The 20,958-nt window shown below is 36.3% G+C and overlaps 1 protein-coding gene across 5 annotated transcripts in view; it reads left to right on the forward strand.

The window, feature by feature from the left end:
• Positions 1-20,958, forward strand: part of VPS13B (vacuolar protein sorting 13 homolog B) — a 391,865-nt gene that overhangs the window by 73,011 nt on the left and 297,896 nt on the right. For all 5 annotated transcript variants that reach the window (XM_081951024.1, XM_081951027.1, XM_081951026.1 and 2 more), the window contains exons 4-11: positions 4,151-4,268; positions 5,385-5,552; positions 6,605-6,786; positions 7,982-8,156; positions 13,650-13,894; positions 17,599-17,694; positions 18,239-18,361; positions 20,240-20,377. In XM_081951024.1, the coding sequence (XP_081807150.1) occupies positions 4,151-4,268; positions 5,385-5,552; positions 6,605-6,786; positions 7,982-8,156; positions 13,650-13,894; positions 17,599-17,694; positions 18,239-18,361; positions 20,240-20,377 (1,245 nt within the window). The remainder of the gene's footprint in view (positions 1-4,150; positions 4,269-5,384; positions 5,553-6,604; positions 6,787-7,981; positions 8,157-13,649; positions 13,895-17,598; positions 17,695-18,238; positions 18,362-20,239; positions 20,378-20,958) is intronic.

A 20,958-nucleotide genomic window follows, 5' to 3' on the forward strand; every position in this document is an offset into this window, starting at 1 on the left:
CAGGTGGCAGCACCTGGCTGACCTTGGCTAGGCTTGGAAGCTAAACTAGATTGGTTCTAATTAGAATTTGGATAGGGGACCTCAAAGCAGTGTCAGAGCTGTAGTCTGGGAAGTTGAAAAAACATCCCAGAAGTCATTGGCAAACAGCTTATGTAGTGTTGCCAAGAAAACCACATGGATAGTCTTTGAGGCCACTAGGACCTGAGCTAAAATCTAGGTAGGCTTTACTTTTTAGGAAGAAATATTTCTACAGAATAAAACAAACTACATTGTTAAAACTATTTAGATTTGAAATCTTACGGTTTTAAAATCAGATTTCAAGTTATAATCAAAAATGTATTTTCTCTGTAAAAAACCGCACTCAATACAATAGAATTAACTTAGGACCATTTTAGTCATTATAGATTTAAGTGTAGTGTCAACTATTTTAGGAAATGGAATAGCTTACTCAAATGGAAGGATCAATGTAAATACCTTACAATATTTTTATGCCTTCAGTTATAAGATGTATGTTCTTTTTAGAATAACCATTCTTAATCCTTGGGTTCCATCTTTTATTTGAGAATCTTGGCCAAGAAGGTAATATTCCAAGACTTAAAAATAATGCTCAATAGCACAAGTCGCTTCAGGATTTTTCTCAAATAATTTTCTTTTCTCCCTGCAATATGAGTTTATCACTAAACCAAGAACATTAGTTACATCATCATTTTTTTTTTACAGAATCACCTTCCTAAGTAACCACCATTAGGATTTTGTTTGTTGCTGTTGAGTCAATTTTGGTAAAAGTCCATGGCAACATTTTTCAGAAGAATTTTGTCATTGCCTTCTTCCTAAGGTGAGCGTTTGTTTTGTGTCCAAGGCAGGACTAAACTCATGGTTGTCTGGTTTCTAAGCCTTTCTAATCCCTTAGCCATGGCACCAAACTGGCTGTCAGTGACTTATAGATAGTCCTCAACTTACTATCTTTCATTTGTTCAGCAATCATTCAAAGTTACAATGGTGATGACCAAGCAATGACCGGTCCTTAAAGGGTTTGCCTTTGGGTTTTTGCAGTGCTCACATGAACACAATTTGACCAGTTAGCAACCAGCTCAAACATATGACCAGTTGCAGCAATCCATAGTCATGTGATTACCATTTGTGATCTTTCTTGCTAGCAAAGTCAATGGGAAAGCCTGCAGGGAAAGTTGCAAGTAATATCCCCCACTTATCCTGACATTTCTTCACTAGCACGCACCACACCTCTTTCCCCCCTGTGTTCACCTACACCCGCATTCTCCTTCCTACTTGCACACATTGCATGCTCGCGTGTGCCTGGCACTTTCTTGCCTGCACAGATGCATGCTCTCTGTACCTTCTTTCCTTAGCCCACCTGTTCTTGTCCCAAGCCCTCCTTCCCCCCAAGTTGGCTCAAACTACTCTTTGTAGCTGTCAACACATACCTTGATAAATTGTGATTTTTTTAAAAAAACATGATTTGTTCTGGAAAGATTCCTAGAGAGAAAAACGGAGGTTTCAATTTTATTTTTAAATTTCTTTGAATAATGCTGTGTATTCCTTTACAGTACTTTTGAATGTTTTTAACGACTACCACATAGAATAACAGGTTGCTTTGGTATTGTAATGTTTCCAACATGTATTATTCTATGATTTATCAATTTTTGAGATTTGTACCAGTATGGGATAGTGGTTAAGCATCAGGCTAGAAACTGGAACACCATGAGTTCTAGTCTTACCTTAGGCAGAAAGCCAGCTAGATGACTGTGGTCCAGTCACTTTTTCTCCGCTCTAGGAAGGCAGCAATGGCAAACCATTTTTGAAAATCCTTGGCAAGAAAACTGCAGGGACTTTTTCAGGCAATATCCAAGAATTAGACATGATTAAATGGAAGGCGAAAGAACTATCATATGTAAACATTTTCTATCAATTTTCTTAAATTATAGGCTGGGGTAAATTGTATTGATTTTTCCCCATGTCTTTCCATTATTGTAATGTATAGTAATCATTTCTTTAAAAATCTGCATCTACTTTATCATAAAACCTTTTACTTCTTTTAGTTTGCTATTATTTTAATAGTAATTAGATTAAATAGTATTTAATAGTAATTTGCAGATATGTCAGTCTTGGTCCTGTATAAACATTTCAAATTCTATCATTTGTATTTAAAACCCTCTGTTCTCAAGGTAACTTAAGGTAAAAACATCAGCTATAGTTAACTTTGGGCTTTGGCAGATAATTCTTTCTGTATCTTTAGCTTATTTCTTTTTCAAACATGATTCTCATTGAGTTTTCTTTAGCAAGATTTATTAAAGTGCAAGGAATAGGAAAATAAGAATTTCAACAGTTGAACAGTTCTCAGTTTGGTACCACTACAGCTCCGTGTATATTTAGGTGAAAATTGTCTTGATTCCTCTATGCAGCTTTTCCACAAACTAGTAAACAGTCAGGTTTCTTCAGTGGTATTGGGGAAATTAGCAGCTGGTTGTTCACGTAACTGTCTCTTGAAACTTTATCAGTCTGGGAACCAACTTTTACAGCACCTGTGCTGTTCAGCATCTATAGGAAATTGCTGAGGAAGTCATGTGAGCCTTTAGAATCGGATGTTATTTATATGTGGATGACAAAGGTTTAACTGCTCTTTGGATCAAATTGTAAGGGAGTAGTCACTACTACCAAGTATTACTTAGATTTGTTAATGGACCAGATTACAAAGAGCAGAAACAGAGGTGCTGCTGTCAGTAGGAAACTAGTTGGGATTTAGGTTCAGCCAATTTGGGTTGATTTAGAGCAGGGCTGTCAAATTCCCGGGCCGCAGGCTGGATGCGTCGTGCCCATTTTAGCAAAGGGGAGGGGAGTCCTGATACGTTACGTGATGATGACATGAGTTTGACACCCCTGGTTTGGAGGTAGGCCAAGTTAGGAAAGAGACATCACAAGGATTACAGCAATTCTATTTTACTGTTTTGAATATAGCAACAGAATCTTGAAAGGCTGCAGAGTTCTTTATATCCTCACCTATATCAACCAGATGTGAGAGGTTATTTTGGGTGTGTTTTTCACATTTTTCAGGAGTGAGTTACTGTATCTTTCCCTTAAGAGCTTGTCCATTCTTTCCTCAAGTTTATTTCTACATTATTTTACATGATTTTATGCTACTTTTAATTGATAAGTCATGATCTAAAAGTGTTTCTTGTTCTTCAGCTATCAATACGTTTACAGAGGATGTTCAGGCAAGAAATACATTTAAAGTTACCAGTGCAATAATTCTTAAGTCAGTCAAATTTGTCCATACTTCGGTTTCATCTAGTTTTGATTACGTTAAGGGACTACACTTGAAAATATTTGGAAGTTGCAATTGTTACAAAATACTGTATGCCATCTGGGCTGTTAACTACTGCCTGAACTGAACTGTGCGTCAGTTGCCCATTGCTTACTGAACACAATTTAATGTTGGCCTGAGCCTAAATGGTTTAGACCAGTGTTTCTCAAACTTGGCGACTTTAAGTCCTGTGGACTTCAACTCCCAGAATTCCCCAGCCAGCTATGCTGGCTGGGGGATTCTGGGAGTTGAAGTCCACAGGACTTAAAGTCGCCAAGTTTGAGAAACACTGGTTTAGACCAATGTTTTTCAACCTTGGCAACTCTAAGATGTGGCTTCAACTCCCAGAATTTTCAGTCCATACAACTTAATGTTGCCAAGGTTGAGAAACACTGTTTTAGAGTCCAACCTATTTCAAGAACTGCTTAGTTTTATGAACCTAACTGCCAGTTGTGCTCTCCAAGCAGAAGACCTTTTGAAGATGTCCCAACTGTCATAGATTTATTTTCTGGCATTTGTTTGGAGACCTCTCCCTGCATCATTTCTATTCTGCGGGATGCTGGGTTTGGAGTTCATTTAGTTCCTACTTTCTTTGCATTTAGAAGAGTAGACCAGGTATTTTTCCTTTGCCAGGTTTTAAATGTTAATGTATTTTAGTATTGATTTATTTTTAAGCTTATTCTGTATTAATCTGTCTTAAGTACTCATTGAGTTGAAAGCTGAGATTTAAATCAAATAAATCACTAATTCCAATTTAAAAAGATACAAAAATGACCTAATGTTTACACCTACTTTGCTGATTTTTAACAAATAATTTAACAAATATTTTAGGATGACCATGAAAGTTGTGGTTCCAGTTCAACAAATCGTAGTACTACAGAAGGTTCAAAAATGACAGTGAAACCAAGAAAAATTCAACACACTTCTCCTGACCCTGATTTGCCACCAGGTGATTTGCCATATAAATATTGTATTTGGGCACTTAATAACTATTGGGGAAAAAAGGTAGGAGATATAAGGTTTGTAGTAGGCCTTTTGAGTTACCACACCGCTTCCCAAATTTGAATAGAAAGTTTTTGTGGGGACATTTGTCACTGCCTTGGAATTTCTGCTTTGTTATTAAAATTAAGTAGAAATAAACTTGAAAAATCAGTGGTTGATCTATTTTTGTTGGGCATTGACTACAAATAGTACAAGTAGCCCTTGTTTCACAACCACAATTGGAACTTGCAACTCTGTTACTCAGCAAAGCGGTGAAACTGCAACTGCACTTATGATCTTACTTCAGCTTTTTGTTTTGTTTTGCAGGCCTGTGAAGGTTGCAAGTGCCAGGATTGGTTGTAAAACGGCTTTTCTATCCCCGTTGTAATTGTGAATGGTCACTAAACAAAGCAGTTGTTAAATGAGGACTTATGAAGCCATTTTAAGGCATCAACCTATTGCAAAGACTTGTTTTTAAAAAAACTCTCAGTTTTTTAGGGTGTTAATTGTCTAAATGGCAATCTAGGCCCACTTCCTCACTAGAGTTTTGTAGCATCTCCTACAAATTACTGAGCCATTGTTGTAGCAATATAAAGCCTATCCTCATTGTTATATTGGCACAATTGTACTTTGATAATGCAGTAATTGCTATAAATCGCTAATAAGGCACTAGCGCAGTGTCTCAACATTCTTTCTGTAGCATTAGAGGGTGCATGAGTTGGGGTGCACAGAGGAAGATGTATGTAAGAAGTATTTCTTGGAAATGGAGATTGACATGCAGGTCTATGTTTTTTCTTATGTAAAACATCAGTAGACCAGTTCTTGCCCCTTATGCATTCATTTGTGATATTTAAACTAACTTTCACTAGATAACAATTATCTACTGATTTGGGGGGAATGCCCATTTTATTTGATATTTATAATTGCTGAAGATTAAAGAGGAGAAAAGTTGACAGCATTTCTTTTATTTAAAAGCTTTTCTTTGGATTGTCAAATTTAAACAAAGTTATTTTGTTTTAAGCAGCTCGCCGATGGAGTTCCCAAATTTAAAAAAAAACTGACCGCCTTCATGTTTCCTTCTTAGGTTATGTACAAAGTTTGATTTGGCGGGTTATAAACAACGTCAACATCGTCATTAACAACCTCATACTCAAATATGTGGAGGATGACATTGTTCTTTCTGTTAATATTACTTCTGCGGAATGTTACACAGTAGATGAATTTTGGGATCGAGCCTTTATGGATATATCAGGTAATCTGTAAGTCATAACTTTCTGCCAGACTTAAAAAAAAAACAGCTCACAGTCTTCAATTAAGGACACTGGGGAATGTTTGTTCTATTGACTAATAAGGGAACCATGACAGGTAAGTGGGCTCTGTGAAACTTAGCAGAGAGATGATTAGTCCTGACTGGACATAGGAAACATCAGACCAGCTAGTTTTGTGGATAAGATAACCTTTTGTGTTTCCTTATTTTGTCCTTAGAACAAGAAACACAGCTTTTTGAGGGAGTAGGGGAGCTGAGCCTTCCAGATTCTACAGTTACTTATTGAAATGGATACCAAGCAGCAGGGTGTAGTTGGGAACTCATCATAAGTTTAGTCTCCCCGGTGTTATTTTTTATATGTATGTTAAACAAATTCTGGGATATAAGGAACTGTTGCTGGAATTGGGTTTGTCTAGTCTAGTGAAAAAAAGGACAAGGGGTGGCATGATAGCAGTGCTCCAATATCTAAGGGCTGCCACACCTAACAGAACAATTAATCAGTGGAAAGACTTGCCTCCGGAAGTTGTGGATGCGCCAACACTTGAAGTTTTTACAAAGAGATTGGACAACCATTTGTCTGAAATGGTATAGGGTTTCCTGCGTGAGCAGGGGGTTAGACTAGAAGACCTCCAAGGTCCCTTCCAACTCTGTTATTCTGTTATATATCAAAGAAGCATACATAATCTGTGTGGTTGCTGTTACCTTTCCAAAAGTGAATGTGTGTTGTTATTTTTAATGTGAAAAGAGGAGAGTTATTTCATACATCAAGAGTATTTGCACATTTATTTTAAAAGAAAGATAATGCAAGTGTAGTTTTCATACTGGTACTATCCATTGTGTGTTTTTTGTCCCATGCCCCTCCCGTTTTGAAGCATTATTTCCAATGTCCCAATCAACGGTTGGGTGTTATTTTCAAAAAAGCGTATTCAGTCTTGCCATGTATGGTTCTTTCCCTACTAAGCAGAATATAAATAATCATACAATATTTGTTTTGTCTTGCTATTAAAATGGAACAATATTTTTCTTTCTTTTCATAGCAACTGATTTGGTACTAAGGAAAGTGATAAACTTTTCTGATTGTACAGTTTGTCTAGACAAGAGGAATGCTAGTGGCAAAATTGAATTTTATCAAGATCCTCTGCTATACAAGTGTTCGTTTAGAACTCGCTTGCACTTCACTTATGATAATCTTAATTCTAAAATGCCATCCATTATTAAAGTAAGTAGATTTCCTGATAATTGAGTCATATATTCTTGAAAATCTCAAAACAGATAATTGAAGTTTTTTTTATGCTGAAACAAAAAAAAAAAAGAGAATTGTGTTCTGATCCATGACTAGAACTTAAGTTTCAGTAATTTCTGTATTAAGTATTAACTTTATCCATGTTGTACAATGATGTTACTCTATGAAATTCTGGACGCTTTATTTCTTTCTTGATATTGGCATGACTATGGTTAATAGAAAAAATATAACTAAAGGGGGAAAATCACATAGTTTGCAGTTCAGAATATTTTTCTGAAGTATTTTATTTTAATCTTATGTCAAGGTGACATATCTTAATATGTATCTTGGGACCAGTATCATCAGCTAAATCCAAGAGTCAATAGCACCATATATGTTTGGAAATTTATCCTATTTCTGACATAAAACTGAGGAAGCTCCGTAACTTTATCTATATTGAAGTTGTTTCCAGATGTGGACTTGTGTTTTGTAATTCATCTATCCCTATGTGCAGTTAATTTTACTAGTATTATTGATGCCACATGCTGTAATAAGCAGTTGTTTTGTGCATAATTTATCCAGTAGCATGTGGTTTCAGTCTTGAAACTCAGTCTAATGCAGGCTACCAATTCAACATAAAGGACATTTAAAGCTGTTCAGTGTAACTTCAATTTATTAGCTATAACAAATTTCAAACAGGCTTGACTCCAGAACTGAAGATTAATATTCAGAAATATTGGATCACTATCAACAAATTATTATTTTTTAGGTAGTGGCCATTTCCTATGGAATTCTGAGCTTTATTCTCTCAAAGTAGCTTTTCCAATTTAGAATGTGTACTTTATTATCCAAAATGTTTCAGAACAGAGTATTAAAGGTATTGGTTAGATCATGGACTTTAATTTTTTGAACTAGTGCTAACTTTAATAATTTTTTGTTAGAACTATTAAAGATAAAGTATTTTCTTTCATAATTGAATTGGTTATGTCTATTTTACTAAAAATAAAAGTTTATGTTCGTTTGGTTCCAAAGTTGTTTTGTATGAGAAGATAGAGACTTACCCAAGACAACCCCACTGTATCTTTAATTTTTCTCTCCTATGCTATCTATGTCTGTCAGTCTTCAGATGCTTCTTAAGCATGAGTGTTAGAATCTGATCAGTTTTATTATGTGCTCTTCTCTGTACTTGCAGGTTCATACTTTAGTTGAAAGTCTGAAGCTTTCTATTACTGATCAACAGCTTCCTATGTTTATCCGTATAATGCAGCTTGTAATTTCACTGTACTATGGAGAAATTGGTAACTTTAAAGATGGAGAAAGTGAAGACCCTGTTTGTCACACCAAGGACATCTTGGGTAATATCTCAGGTAATAAGAAAGAATCTGACTTTGAAAACAGAGTGTTCACTTCTATAAAACTCCAAAGAGCCTATTTTTAAGGTGGACTGTTCCATAAGCAGTGGCTAAGATGCTGAACTTGTCGATCAGAAAGGTCGGCAGTTTGGCAATTCGAATCCCTAATGCTCTAGTAATGGAGTGAGCTCCCGTTACTTGTCCCAGCTTCTGCCAACCTAGCAGTTCTAAAGCATGTAAAAAATGCAATTAGAAAAAATAGGAACCACCTTTGGTGGGAAGGAAACAGCGTTCCGTGCACCTTCGTTGTTTAGTCATGCTGGCCACATCACTACGGAGATGTCTTTGGACAGCCCTGGCTCTTCGGCTTTGAAACGGAGATGAGCACCACCGCCTACTGTCGGGAATGACTAGCACATATGCGCGAGGGGAACCTTCACATTTACCTTTATTTATTAGGATTTAAATATTAAGCAATAACTTGACTTGATTTACAGCAAAATCTGTTTCATGAAATCTTGCACAGAAACATTTTTATTAAAAGCAATTTTATCTTCTAAAAGCAATTAGTGGAAATGCATTTTCTATGAGATATGCATCTTTTCAGGAAACCTTACTGAGGCAATGAAAGTATATTTAAAACTGATCGCTACCTTATTGAGTCTTCCACAGATCTTAGGCTGGTTTAAAGAGTCACATTAATATTTTATAATAAGATACAAAAAGAGTATGTGTAGAATAAATCTATTCAGGTGATTTAGATTCTCTTATTATATAATTCAGTAATAATCAATTGAGAAGAAATTACCTTAAACTATATTTACTACTATATTTGGTAGCTTTATTTAATGTATGTTAGCATTAATAGAATTTCCTTCTTAATCTGAATACACTTTAGATTATTTACTTTATTTCTCAATCATGTGTAATGATACAAAAGGCGATGTGAAAGCATACTAACATTAATAACTTGCTTTAACTAGCCATCTCTAAGAGCCCTTAGTGCTCCCTGAGCTTGCTTGTTTTCTTGCAGATGTTTCAGTACCCGGTACCTTAGCACTGATGATGTTACCTAGTTTGAATATTGAAACATCTGCAAGAAAACAAACAAACTCAGAGAGCGCCAAGGAACTCCGCATTTCAACTCTGAGCTACAGATATTCTCCTTTATTGCATCTGTGATAGATGTAGAAAAAGACATTTACAATTTAATTCAGGTACAGTATGTGTACCTATATTACAAAACAATTAGTAAATGTTGGATTTATTTGAGATTAGAGAAAGAAGGTTTTTTTTAGGTTAGATAACATCGAAATAACATTAAAATGGATGTGGGTTGAAAAGAGACAATATAATGAAACTGGCAAGTATATCTGAGAAATGCTGTTGAAGTATCTGTGTAGCAAAGTTACTGATGTCTGAGTTTAATGATCTTATTTTTTTTAACTTTTGATTTTTTAAAATATAACTGTAGATAGGTAATAATCATTAAAGAGCATTTTAGAGTGCAGTGCAGTATAAATTGAGAATAGGTGTCAAAGTTATGTCATTTCTGCCCCTTAAAAGTAATTGCGTACTTTTATGCAAACATCTGAGCCTATTTACAGGGAAAGTGAAACTTATTTCATTGAGTAGCCAAGTTTAACCACTTTAGCTGTTGTGTGGCTTTCATTAGATTACTGTAGGAAGCAGAGCTTTTATTGTAGTGATTTGGACGAAAAGAATGATAAACTCTGTGTTGGGTCCATGTGGATTTGTTTCCATTATTTTTATTGGATTTATATGACAGCCTCAGAACATACCACCTACAAAGCTATTCGTTGTTTCTTCTATTATTTAAATGAAAAATTAAACATAAATTAAACATCTCTTTAATAAGGAAGTTTATTATAATAACACACACACAGATACAAAACTTTCTCATTGAGCTCTTTGTGTTATTACACTTTATAATGAACTTCTCATCCTTGGAAAAACAGAGCGTGGAGCACTGACTTTGAAGGATTGTAGTTACATATTCTTGCCTGATTCTATTAATATAGAGTAGTAGTTAGCACAATTAAACATGAGGTTATAAAATGGGCTTGATCAAATATAAAATCCATTTACCCTTCCTTTATCCCAAAACATTAATTCTCTCTATAGAAATTGTTTACTTTTCCTTACTGATCATTCATTTTGTATTCAGTTCGTATTCATATATATTTGTTCTTGACCCTTCTCTTCTTTTTCACATGTACTACTTCAGTACTCTATGACTACTACATTTAGCTTTTATGTTTCTCTTATGTAAGGCTGCTTTTGAAGATATCCAGAAACTGCAGTAGGTGCAGCATGCAGTGACCGGGAATACTTGTGTATTATCAAGCATTCCTCACCCACAGCATATTGTACTTGTAATGAGAGCCAAAGACATTGGGAGTTTTAATATTTTATGATTCTGTATTGTTATTTCCTATGTAGTAAACTGGGAGTTTTGAGAATATGGCAGTACACAAAGATAGATAAATAGACAGACAGTCAGTCAGTCAGTAGAAGAACACACCGATTTTGACATCTGATGGAAAAGAACTCATTCCTTACAAGAGAGGTTTATCTGTAAATACAGTATATTGCCAAAAGTATTCACTCACCCATCCACATAATCAGACTCAGTTGTGGGCGAATACTTTTGGCAATATAGTGTACATTAAATGACCAAAGTGCATGCTAAATAAATAAAGTGGCTCATTTATTTTCATATGTATTTTATTTTCATCACGTAGATTGATTGATTGACTGACTGACTGACTGATTGATTCACTCACTCACAGGACAAATATGGCTGCCTGTCTCACATAATGAATCTAGGTGGCTCAGCAATCCATAAAAATGTGCTAAAAACTCCAAGAACCCATCACATTTAACAACCAGCTTCATATTCACCCAAACATTCTGTAATTCAAGTATTCGCTTTGTGATAGGATTTCTATGAATTAAGTAATGTACCATCACTTTCTCACTTTCATTCATTTCTCAGTGATTTGCTAAAGAGCAAAAATCTAGTTTGCATATCTCCCCTGAAGCAAAAAGTTGAAGTGTGCTTTTCATATTTTGCCCATTGTCACTTCAGTTCTGTCAAGTATCTTCCTAGATATATTTAACAAACTAATTCAAAACTAATTTTGCACTTACTCTTTTTACTCTTCGTTTGTATAGGAAAATATTGTTGCTATTCTTAAAATTGTCTAGCCCAGAGTCAATCTTTATGCCATGTTAAACAATTCTCATGACCATTTTGTAAATAAACTCAATTCAGATTATAACATTTCTCCAATTATGCTATCTCTACATGCAGCCCTACCGTTTTTGAACATTCTGGCAATATTTAGGCATTCCTTTTCATCATGTTTCCTCAAATAAATGCTAACATTCATAGCATTTGTTTCAATTCCACTTTGAATTATATTTAATTTTATTTACAATATTTATGATTCACCCAAATCTACAATTACTCTGGGCATGCTTACAAATAAATTATATACAGCCAAGAAAAATAAAAGAAACAATTATGTAATTATAGCAAACAATAATAAACCAGAACCCAAGACCTACTCAAACAATACTGTACTTGTTTTCTAAATGCAAGCAGGGTAGTCCTGTGGCCGCCTGAGGAGAAGACGTTCTAGAGATGATATTATCATTCCCATATCAATCTTTAAAATATATCTTCCAATAACTCCTCACTTCAATTTCATCTCAAATTATTTCATCGTTTCAAAAAATCTATTCAGTCATATCCATACCTATCCATACAACCTAGACAACCACATGTCCTTTTTGTAATCTATAACTCAAGTCCTGCTTTTTAATACCTCATAGAAGACACCATGTGGGCCCATAGATAACTATTACCTGGTATTGTTGCTGCTGTTGTTGGTAGTGCATGGCATTGTTACCAGGAGACCACAATGCTATTGCAGAACAGTAGCTCGGCTGCCAATTTGCCAGTTATATTGTAGGAAACACTTGTATGCTTCCCAAGGTGTGCCACAGGAGGGTGAGCTGGCGTTGCATCAGAAAGAAAGATGAGCGGCTCTTCCAGCAGCAGCATCCAAAGCTCCCTCCCTCCCCAGAGCCACCTCACGAATGGGCGTTGCAACTGGGAAGGTTCAGAGCTGGCAGAAATCTGACTGTCTGCACGGAGCACCAGCTCTCCTTCCTACCGAAGTAGTACCTATTTATCTACCTACATGTAACATGCTTTCAAACTGTTATGTGGATAGAAGCTGAGACAAGTGACAGGAGCTCACTCTGCCAGGCAGTTCTAGGACTTGAACTGCTGGAGCAGAGACCATTTCCAGCGTATTAAGCCACTGAGCCACCATGCCTCTAAAACTGATATCTGCTGTCTTCATGGCTTTAGAGAAATTAAAATGGAAGTTGTCTGAGTGGCCTTAAACGTGTCTTAGACACATTTCTTGCTTTTAGTAAAGATAGTGCAGGACAGATTGGGCCAATATACCCAAAGACAACCAGTCTTATTTTACTCTATGCAATCCACCTTATGTAAAACATCTGAACTAAAGTCTTATTTTCTTAGCCAGTCAACATCATACAAATTAGGAGTTAAATGCAATCTACAGACACATGTTCAGATGCTTATAATGTAAGTATTGTAACTTAAGTGGTATATTGCTTTAACTCTATCCAAGGACATTGGGGATATAGGTGTGAATGTGGCAACAAAGCACCTCATTTGCTAAGGGGACTTTCAAATAGTTACAATTTATGGCATATAAAATGATAATACTGAAAATGAGATTATTATTGTTTTAGGAAGTTGGAAAGTTGTAAATTCCTAGTAAAGGAAAATTCCTAATTTGAGTCTCCTTAAGAAACCTTTCCATTGCAATGCAGTTTTAAAATAGCATCTACTTTAGGATAATGTTTTCAGCTGTTTAACAATACAAGTGTTACATATTTCCTTGAAGTTAGGAAGTAAGTTTGAAAAAAAAGTGAGAGGTTTTTTTTTTAGGAGGGGGAGGCATTTCTTTTTCAAACTAATCAGGGCCCAAATTGCCAGTTCATGATAGCAATATTAGTATTACTATCTGCAAACTCACTATTCCGGGTTTAAATAAGTAGATTGGTTCCATCTAATCTTCATGCCCATTCAAATTCTTATCTTTAAACAGTTTTTATAGATAGCTTTTTAAATTTAAATTGATGTTGCTCATATATAACAAAAGTGTTATATATGAACAACAAAAGCCATTTTAAATATATATGAATATATATTTTAATTATATAAAATCCATAAACTGCAATCCTTAATTGTACAATGCATTTGGAAATGGAGATTTTATGAGTATGTTCAGCAAACAATAAAATTAAATCTTCTCTTCATGTTAATTATGACAAGACGTTTAATATATTCAGGCAAGAAAAAATGTCTTTTCTTCTAGAGATAAATACAAATTGGCTAAAATTGCATTGTTAGCTAGCTTTGTTTCTTTTTGCTTTAAGGTGCAGAAGATGAAATAGGCAAAGACATTTCTCCAGAATTTTATATCCCACAAGATGATGATGAACAGCAAGGGTGGGTGTCCTGGGCCTGGTCGTTTGTACCAGCTATTGTGGGCACTGATGATGAAGATAGAGATGATGTTGGAGAGGATGATGGAACGATGAACCAACAGAAAAGTCCAATCATTAAGGATCCCATTGTTTCCATAGGGTTTTATTGCACAAAGGCAACAATCACTTTCAAAGCAAGTATTTCATTTTTAATACAAGTATATTTTCAATTGTATTTAATTGAGTGATGAATCAAGCACAGTAAATACAAACAATATCACACAAATTCTAATACTGGTATAAAATGTATATAAAATGTATTTTTAGATGAATACTATAGCAATCCTTCTGTAGTGTATGTAGCATGCAACCTGTATGCATCCATTCAAATTTAACTCCATAAAATTCAGGGAGAGGTACTCCTGTGTAAGAAAATAGTGCTGAATACATGGTATTTGATTTTTATTTCAATTGAAGAGAGTTTATGTAGCTTAGGGTTGAACTGGGGGGGTTATTGATGCTCTCTAAATTTGGTTGTTGTAGTTGTTAGCCCATCACACTGTCATCAGGTGGGGAAGTCACAGTTCTGCCCTCTTCATCTCTCCCAACCTGTCTATCTCCTCCCATCTCTGCTCTTTTAGTGTGCTGCATTTTGCTGACTACCCTGCTGCCCTCTACTATCCATAAATGACCTTCACCATCTTTTTCCTTCTGGTGCTGGCCTAGTATACAGGTGCTGGGTGACGATGCGGCCCTGGGAAGTGTGCAATGTGCAATGAGTATGACGGGGTTGCAGAGCCTCACCTGCCAAAAGGAGCTTGCCAGGCTAGCCGAGGAGGAGGCAACAGGATAGGGAGGTGTGCAACAAGTGTCCACCCTATAAAAATTGATAAGGTTCATTGCACTAACCTATGACAAAGACCCCAAAACAGGATCAAACAACTGAGATATAATAAATGAAGAAAGGAATGTAAGCACTTTGGGAGGCAGGGAGAGCTTTAATTTTCTGTAGTTTTAGTTAGTTATTTATTGCTTCCTGAACATTTATGACATTACACATGCTTCTTTGTTTTCTCTGTTAGTAATCCTCTGACAGAATTAGTCAAATAGCCGCAAATTATCTATTAAATCACAGTGCTAAATGAAGATCTGAACCTAGGATTTGTTGGCGCAAAATTGTTATTACTACATCTGATCTGTAAGAGTGATGGCTAACCTATTTGTTGCTGTGTGCTGAATGCAATGTGTGTGTGAGACCCCCTGTGTGAACCCCCCCGCATGCACACGCGATCCCCCTGTGCTTCCCCACCCCCGCATGTGCCCCACCCCTCAAATGCATGCACGACTCCCCGCACGTGCCCCACCCCCATGCATGCACACATGGCCCTTGCACATGTGCATCCCATGCATGCATGTGTGTCTCCCACATGTGCCCCACCCCCTGCACTTGTGCAGCAGAGACCCAAAAACCAGCTGGCCGGCAGGAGCCGCGCGCACATGCACAGTGGAGCTAAGCTGGGGCGATGACTCACTTGCCCACAGAGAGGGCTCTGCATGCAAGCTGTGGCCCACGTGGCATAGGCTCGCCATCACGGATCTATAACATCTATGTTATCAATTATTTTCTCTGTTACGAAATAAAAGTCATGGAGTACTTAGTGATCTCTGAGCTTAGTTGTTTACTTGCAAGCATTTCACTTGCCAACTAGATAACATCATCAGTGCCTAAAATTATCAGGGCCCAGGTATCATCCATCATAAGTGAGCATGGATGATATTATCTATGAAACATTGGCAGAGCAGGTGCCACAGTCTCCACCTTCACCCAGGGTGAAGGTGGAGACTGTGTGGGAGGTGCTCTTTGGAATAGCAGCAGAACTGGAAGAAGCATAGTGATGCAGGCTTCTCAGATATGCAGTGTGCACTATGCAGCTCGTGTTGGAACACTCCTGGAAAACCAGAGGTTTCAGCAAGGAGTAGAGGCGAGCTCAGCACTAACAGTTCATCTGTGGTAAGATGGGCAGCCAGTACATTTTTACAAACAAATAAAAATGCCTACCCATTGGTCCTCTGCTTGCTTTTTCCCCAGTCTTCTTGCAAAGGCTCACAAATGGCCAGCAGCTTCCAACATACACTTCATAGTGTGTGTCAGAAGTATACCAGGAGAACTGATCAGCGGGGCTTCAGCAAGGAGTAGAGGTGAGCCCAGCTCTGACAGAACTTACCCACAGGTCCTCTACTTGCTCTCAGCCCAGCTTTCCTCCTGCAAAGCCTCATAAATGGCCAGCAGCTTCCAATGTGCTGAAGCCTACAGTCCTTGCAACTCCTTACACTTCTTCCAGTTCTGCCACCACCCCAGATGGTGTCTCCCAACAACTTCCACCTTTATCTCACGAACTGCCACTCTCCCCTACTTCACACAGCATTGTGCCTCACTGTCCTGCTAGCTACTCCCCAGCTGGGCGTGGCAAGCTCCATCAGGTAAAGCTCCATCATCCACTGTTCACTGTATACATCTCAGTGCTGCACCCTCCAACTGCCTGGATCCTGGGCCAAAATCGGGTGAAGGTCAACTGGAGGCAGCTGTAGCAAGGGGATATCAGGGATATAGTATGTGGTAGAGTGCAGGGCACTCAGAAAGGCAGATATGAGGGGATGTGTGTATGTGGGGGGGGGGAGTGCTCCAGCAGTAGTAAATATGGGCGGATTGCAAAGAATCTGAATTCTTGTAACCATGTGGGTGCTGCAATGATGTATCTTTGGGAACTGGGTGCAAGTCCTTTATTCAGTGTTGCTTTGACTTCAAACAGCTAGTGAACGAATGATAATAAGTCAACTACAACTCCTTAAGATTGACCGTTTTAGCTATTCTTGTACATTTCCCTGCATTAAAATAATTTAACAATATTGCAAAATTGTTAATATTACATTTCTACATTATAAATTGGAATATATAAAGGTATTATGATGGCATTTAGAAGGCAAACATTAGAATCTATTGTTCTGCTTGAATGCTAAAAATGTATGGAATTAATTTGTGGTTCATATTTTGGTCAAAAATAAGGTCAGGTTTCTGCATTAGCATTCTGAGTAGCTGATACTATTCCAGCTAAAAAAAAATCATACCAAATTAAATGTAGCATTTTCCTAATAATGTCAGAAATTGTTCTGGCAATGTTTGAGTTCTTTTAATCAATTAATTGCTTTTCCTCTGCAATAATTGCATACAGCTGAAGATTTTTTCCTGTTTTACTTGAATGTTTGCAACTGTGCTTCAAAATGTCAACCATGTGTATTACCCAGTCGGAAATGACAAAGTAAATGAGAACATCTAGAAATTTTGTTTTATGAGAAAATTTAAAGAAATTATTTTGGCAGTTAAAGATGAATAGAGTGCTGGGAACAAGCAAAATATTAATCTACCCATTTTAGTGAATAATGCTAAACTTTTTAACGTGTGTGTGTGTGTGTGTGTAAAGTTGAAGTATTTTCTTATGATTTAAAGTTCATAAGGGTCAACTGAATGCTTCCATCTTTTAAATTACTTCCCGTGTTATTGCAGTCTGCTTCATAACATTTGGTTTTATTCATAGACCATGTTACACCTGCACAGAGGATAATTTATTTATTTTCTTCATTTTTTATGACTGGAGAAAGTAAAAGTATTTCAATTTTTTTTTTCATTTGTAGCAGTATGTAGGTTAAACTAGTGTATTTATGTCCAAGTTATTTTCTGTGTGGACAATGCATTATAGCTGTTTTAGTGTACCTGTTTCCTGCATTATCATATTCATCAAAACTAAACTCTGTCGTCATTTTTTCTCATAGAATAATGAGATCTTGCATGTATTTAATTCTAATGTTGACTAATGGTAAATTTCCTCATATTGCTACATAGCTCACTGAAATGCAAGCTGAAAGTAGTTATTACAGTCCACAGAAAGTAAAATCCAAAGAAATAATTTGCTGGCAACAAGAAGGAACTACAGTTGAGGTAATTTTTCCACTATTTTTGTATAGTGTTAATTTATAGTAGAAATCTTGGCAACAGTAGTTTTTCATCAGTATTATTATTTTCAGCTGGCAGTTACAGTATTGTTTTTATATTTCTCTCTTATTGGACAGTTGTAATTATTGAAAGAAATCCATTTTTAAGATTATAGCTATACTCCAGAAATAAGTATTTTCATGTCTTTCCATTACAAGTATTCTTTTATTTGATTTATTTTTTTTTAAATTAAATATGATGAGCCTATGTATAAGATAATCCATAGAGCTATTAATTTCACTGTAGTATCCAGGACTGTAAATTAACTGGAAGTCAAAAACATTCCAGAAAAATGCAATGGCAAATCATGTATATTCTGCTTTCAAGAAAACTGAATAATTTTGCCTAATTTTCACCAGAAGTTGAACTCTTTGTGTGTCTTTATTTTCTTGTTTTATTTATGTATGCATACCTAGGTGCAGGATCCCACTGTAGTTTGAATATTAACCATTGCCCATTGTTTTTATACCACATTAATTTTTTTCCCCAGGCCCTTATGAGAGGAGAACCTTTCTTCAATTGCCAGATAGGATTTGTTGGTTGCCAAGCTTTTTGCCTTAAAGGAATCATGGGAGTTAAAGATTTTGAAGACAACAAGAATAGAAGTGAATCAGTGAGTATAATTTATATTTTATAGCCTGGAAACAGTTTTAGAAATTTGTAAAAGATCCTGACTTAGATCCAGAGTGCCACGTCTTATTCTGAAAGTCAAAAGAGAATTTAAGTAGTGCTTTTTAAGTAATAGAAAGTAATTTAAAATCTTTTTAAAATTAGTGCCTTAGTGATTTAAGTATTAGTGAGAACAAAAATCCCAATATTGTATATATGTTCAGCTCATGAACACATCTGAAGTACTTTTTTAGGTCCCAGGTTAAAAAAAGAAATGGGTAGGACCAGCGGTGGGATAAAACTTACCTTCTCTACTGGTTTTCAAATGTGAGTGCGCGCGCACATGCATGTTCGCTTCACTCGCACACACATCATCTGCGCATGCACACCGCCTTCTGAGCATGCACAGTGCTTGCGCATTACGCTGAGGCAGGTGAGTGGAACTTTCTGCAGCCGCCGCTACCGGTTCGCTCAAACCGGAGATAACCTGCTGAATACCACCTCTGGAGGTGGGATAAAAAGTGCCATTCTGGTATGTGTGTGTGTGTGTGTGTAAAGAGAGATAGAGAGGGGGGAAGAATATAGATTGATAGATATAGGTATAAATATAGATATATATAAATATAGATATATATAAATATTAGATATAGCCTGTGTATATACACATACCACAATGATTGGGTCTTGATAACTGTGATCAAAATACTGAAATTATATAATTAATAAATGCTATTAAAGTAAAAGCTCTAGCTGAGTGTGATCTAATGTAGGAGATGGATTGGCTGACCAGAGGGAGGAGTCAAACATGGAATAAGTCTGGTGTCCCTATATGGGCGCAAGAAGTTAAAGACTGACCTTCCCTGAATGCCATTAAAGTTTATTTAGTCTCACCCTGCTGCACCATCAGTCTGAAAAGATTCCTATGAACAAAAAACCAGCTAGTTGAACTCTTGAGGTGTGGGTCTTGTTGTTTATGCCTGACATAGATGAGGTAGCATATACAGTATAATGAAGCAACTATATATTTATACAAAATTTAGGGCAGAGTTGGTTTAATTTGCAAATAATGAGGGTCACATCCAAATCTTACTTGCTGCATGGTATTTTGTGGTGATCCTAGTGAGATATTTTATGAAATTTAAAAGAAAATACAGGTACTCCTCCACTTACGACCACAATGGAGCCCAGAATTTTGGCCATGAGTTGTTGCTGTCATATGTCGAGATAGCACATGACCATACTTGATTAGGATCATTTTTACGAAAGCAAATCACTGAATCACATAGTTGTTAAATTAGTCACGTAGTTATTAAACAAAGCCATTCTCTTGAATGCTGGATTTTTTTTGCCAGCAACTGGCAAAAAATGTAGCAATCTGCTACACATGTTTGCTGAATACTACAGCCAAATGTAAATGTGAACCACTTGCCAACTCCTAAAATGTGATCATGTGATCACAGGGGGAGTAGCAGTCAGAACTTTGAGAATGGATCATAAGTAGCTTTTTAAAGTTCATTGCAACTTTGAATGGTCATTAAAGAAATGGTCATAAGTCAAAGATTACCTGTAAAGACATTATGTCTGTTGAATTAGGGCAGGGGTGTCCAAACTTGGGAACTTTAAGACTTGTGGACTTCAATTCCCAGAATTCCCCAGCCAGCTATGCTATGCTGGCTGGGGAATTCTGGGAGTTGAAGTCCACAAGTCTTAAAGTTCCCAAGTTTGGACACCCCTGAATTAGGGTTAGAGTGAGCCACTCACACCAGTTATTATGTACAGTATTGGAAGCAATCTGCATTTGTGAAAAATAGGTTTATTTAAGTTCTACGCTGCAATTTCTTTATATTTTTACATATTTTAATTTTTCCCCTTTTTATACCAGGAAGCATGCTTTTTCCACTGTGGAGAAAATCTCAGTACAAAAGGAATGACATATCTTACCAATTCACTATTTGATTATAGAAGTCCCGAAAACAATGGTGTCCGTGCGGAATTTATTTTGGATGCAGCTGCCCATAAGGTCTTTTTCATCCCTAATTTGAGTTTGCTTAATGGTCAGATTTTCTGCCTTTATGCACTTTATAAAATTTGTGTTATGCAATTTCTTAAAATATTGTATTACTTTGCTGGCCTTAATTTTTGTGCTAAGAAAGGTACATGAGTGTTATATCCACTAATTCTTGGAATACATATTTTTCTTTACCATTCAGAGGCTAAAATCAACATGAGGTGACCAAGTGTGTTACTTCTAGTGGTGTAAAAGAATAAATTAGCCCTTTTTAATTGGATAGAATTTTCAGTAGGGATTAGAAAGAGATTCAGTTTAAACCCCTTTATGTAATGAAATTATTAATTAGTTGTGGGTAGGCTACTATCTTGCAGCATAACCTTAAAAAGATTTTGTGCTTATTAAAATAAGATAAACGTAATATGTTCCCTTAAGCGAGGCCAAAGACTGTCAAAAGTAAATGTGAGAAATGAAAGTTAGTATATCCATTAAACTTGTTAACTTTTGGTACTCAATTACAATTCTTAAAAGGCAAAAGTTGCCACCGCAATATTCATAAGTGGTAGGCTAATTTTCTAACAATATTCACATTC

Source organism: Natrix helvetica, assembly GCF_964273705.1.
Source record: "Natrix helvetica genome assembly, chromosome: 4".
Lineage (NCBI taxonomy): Eukaryota > Metazoa > Chordata > Lepidosauria > Squamata > Natricidae > Natrix > Natrix helvetica.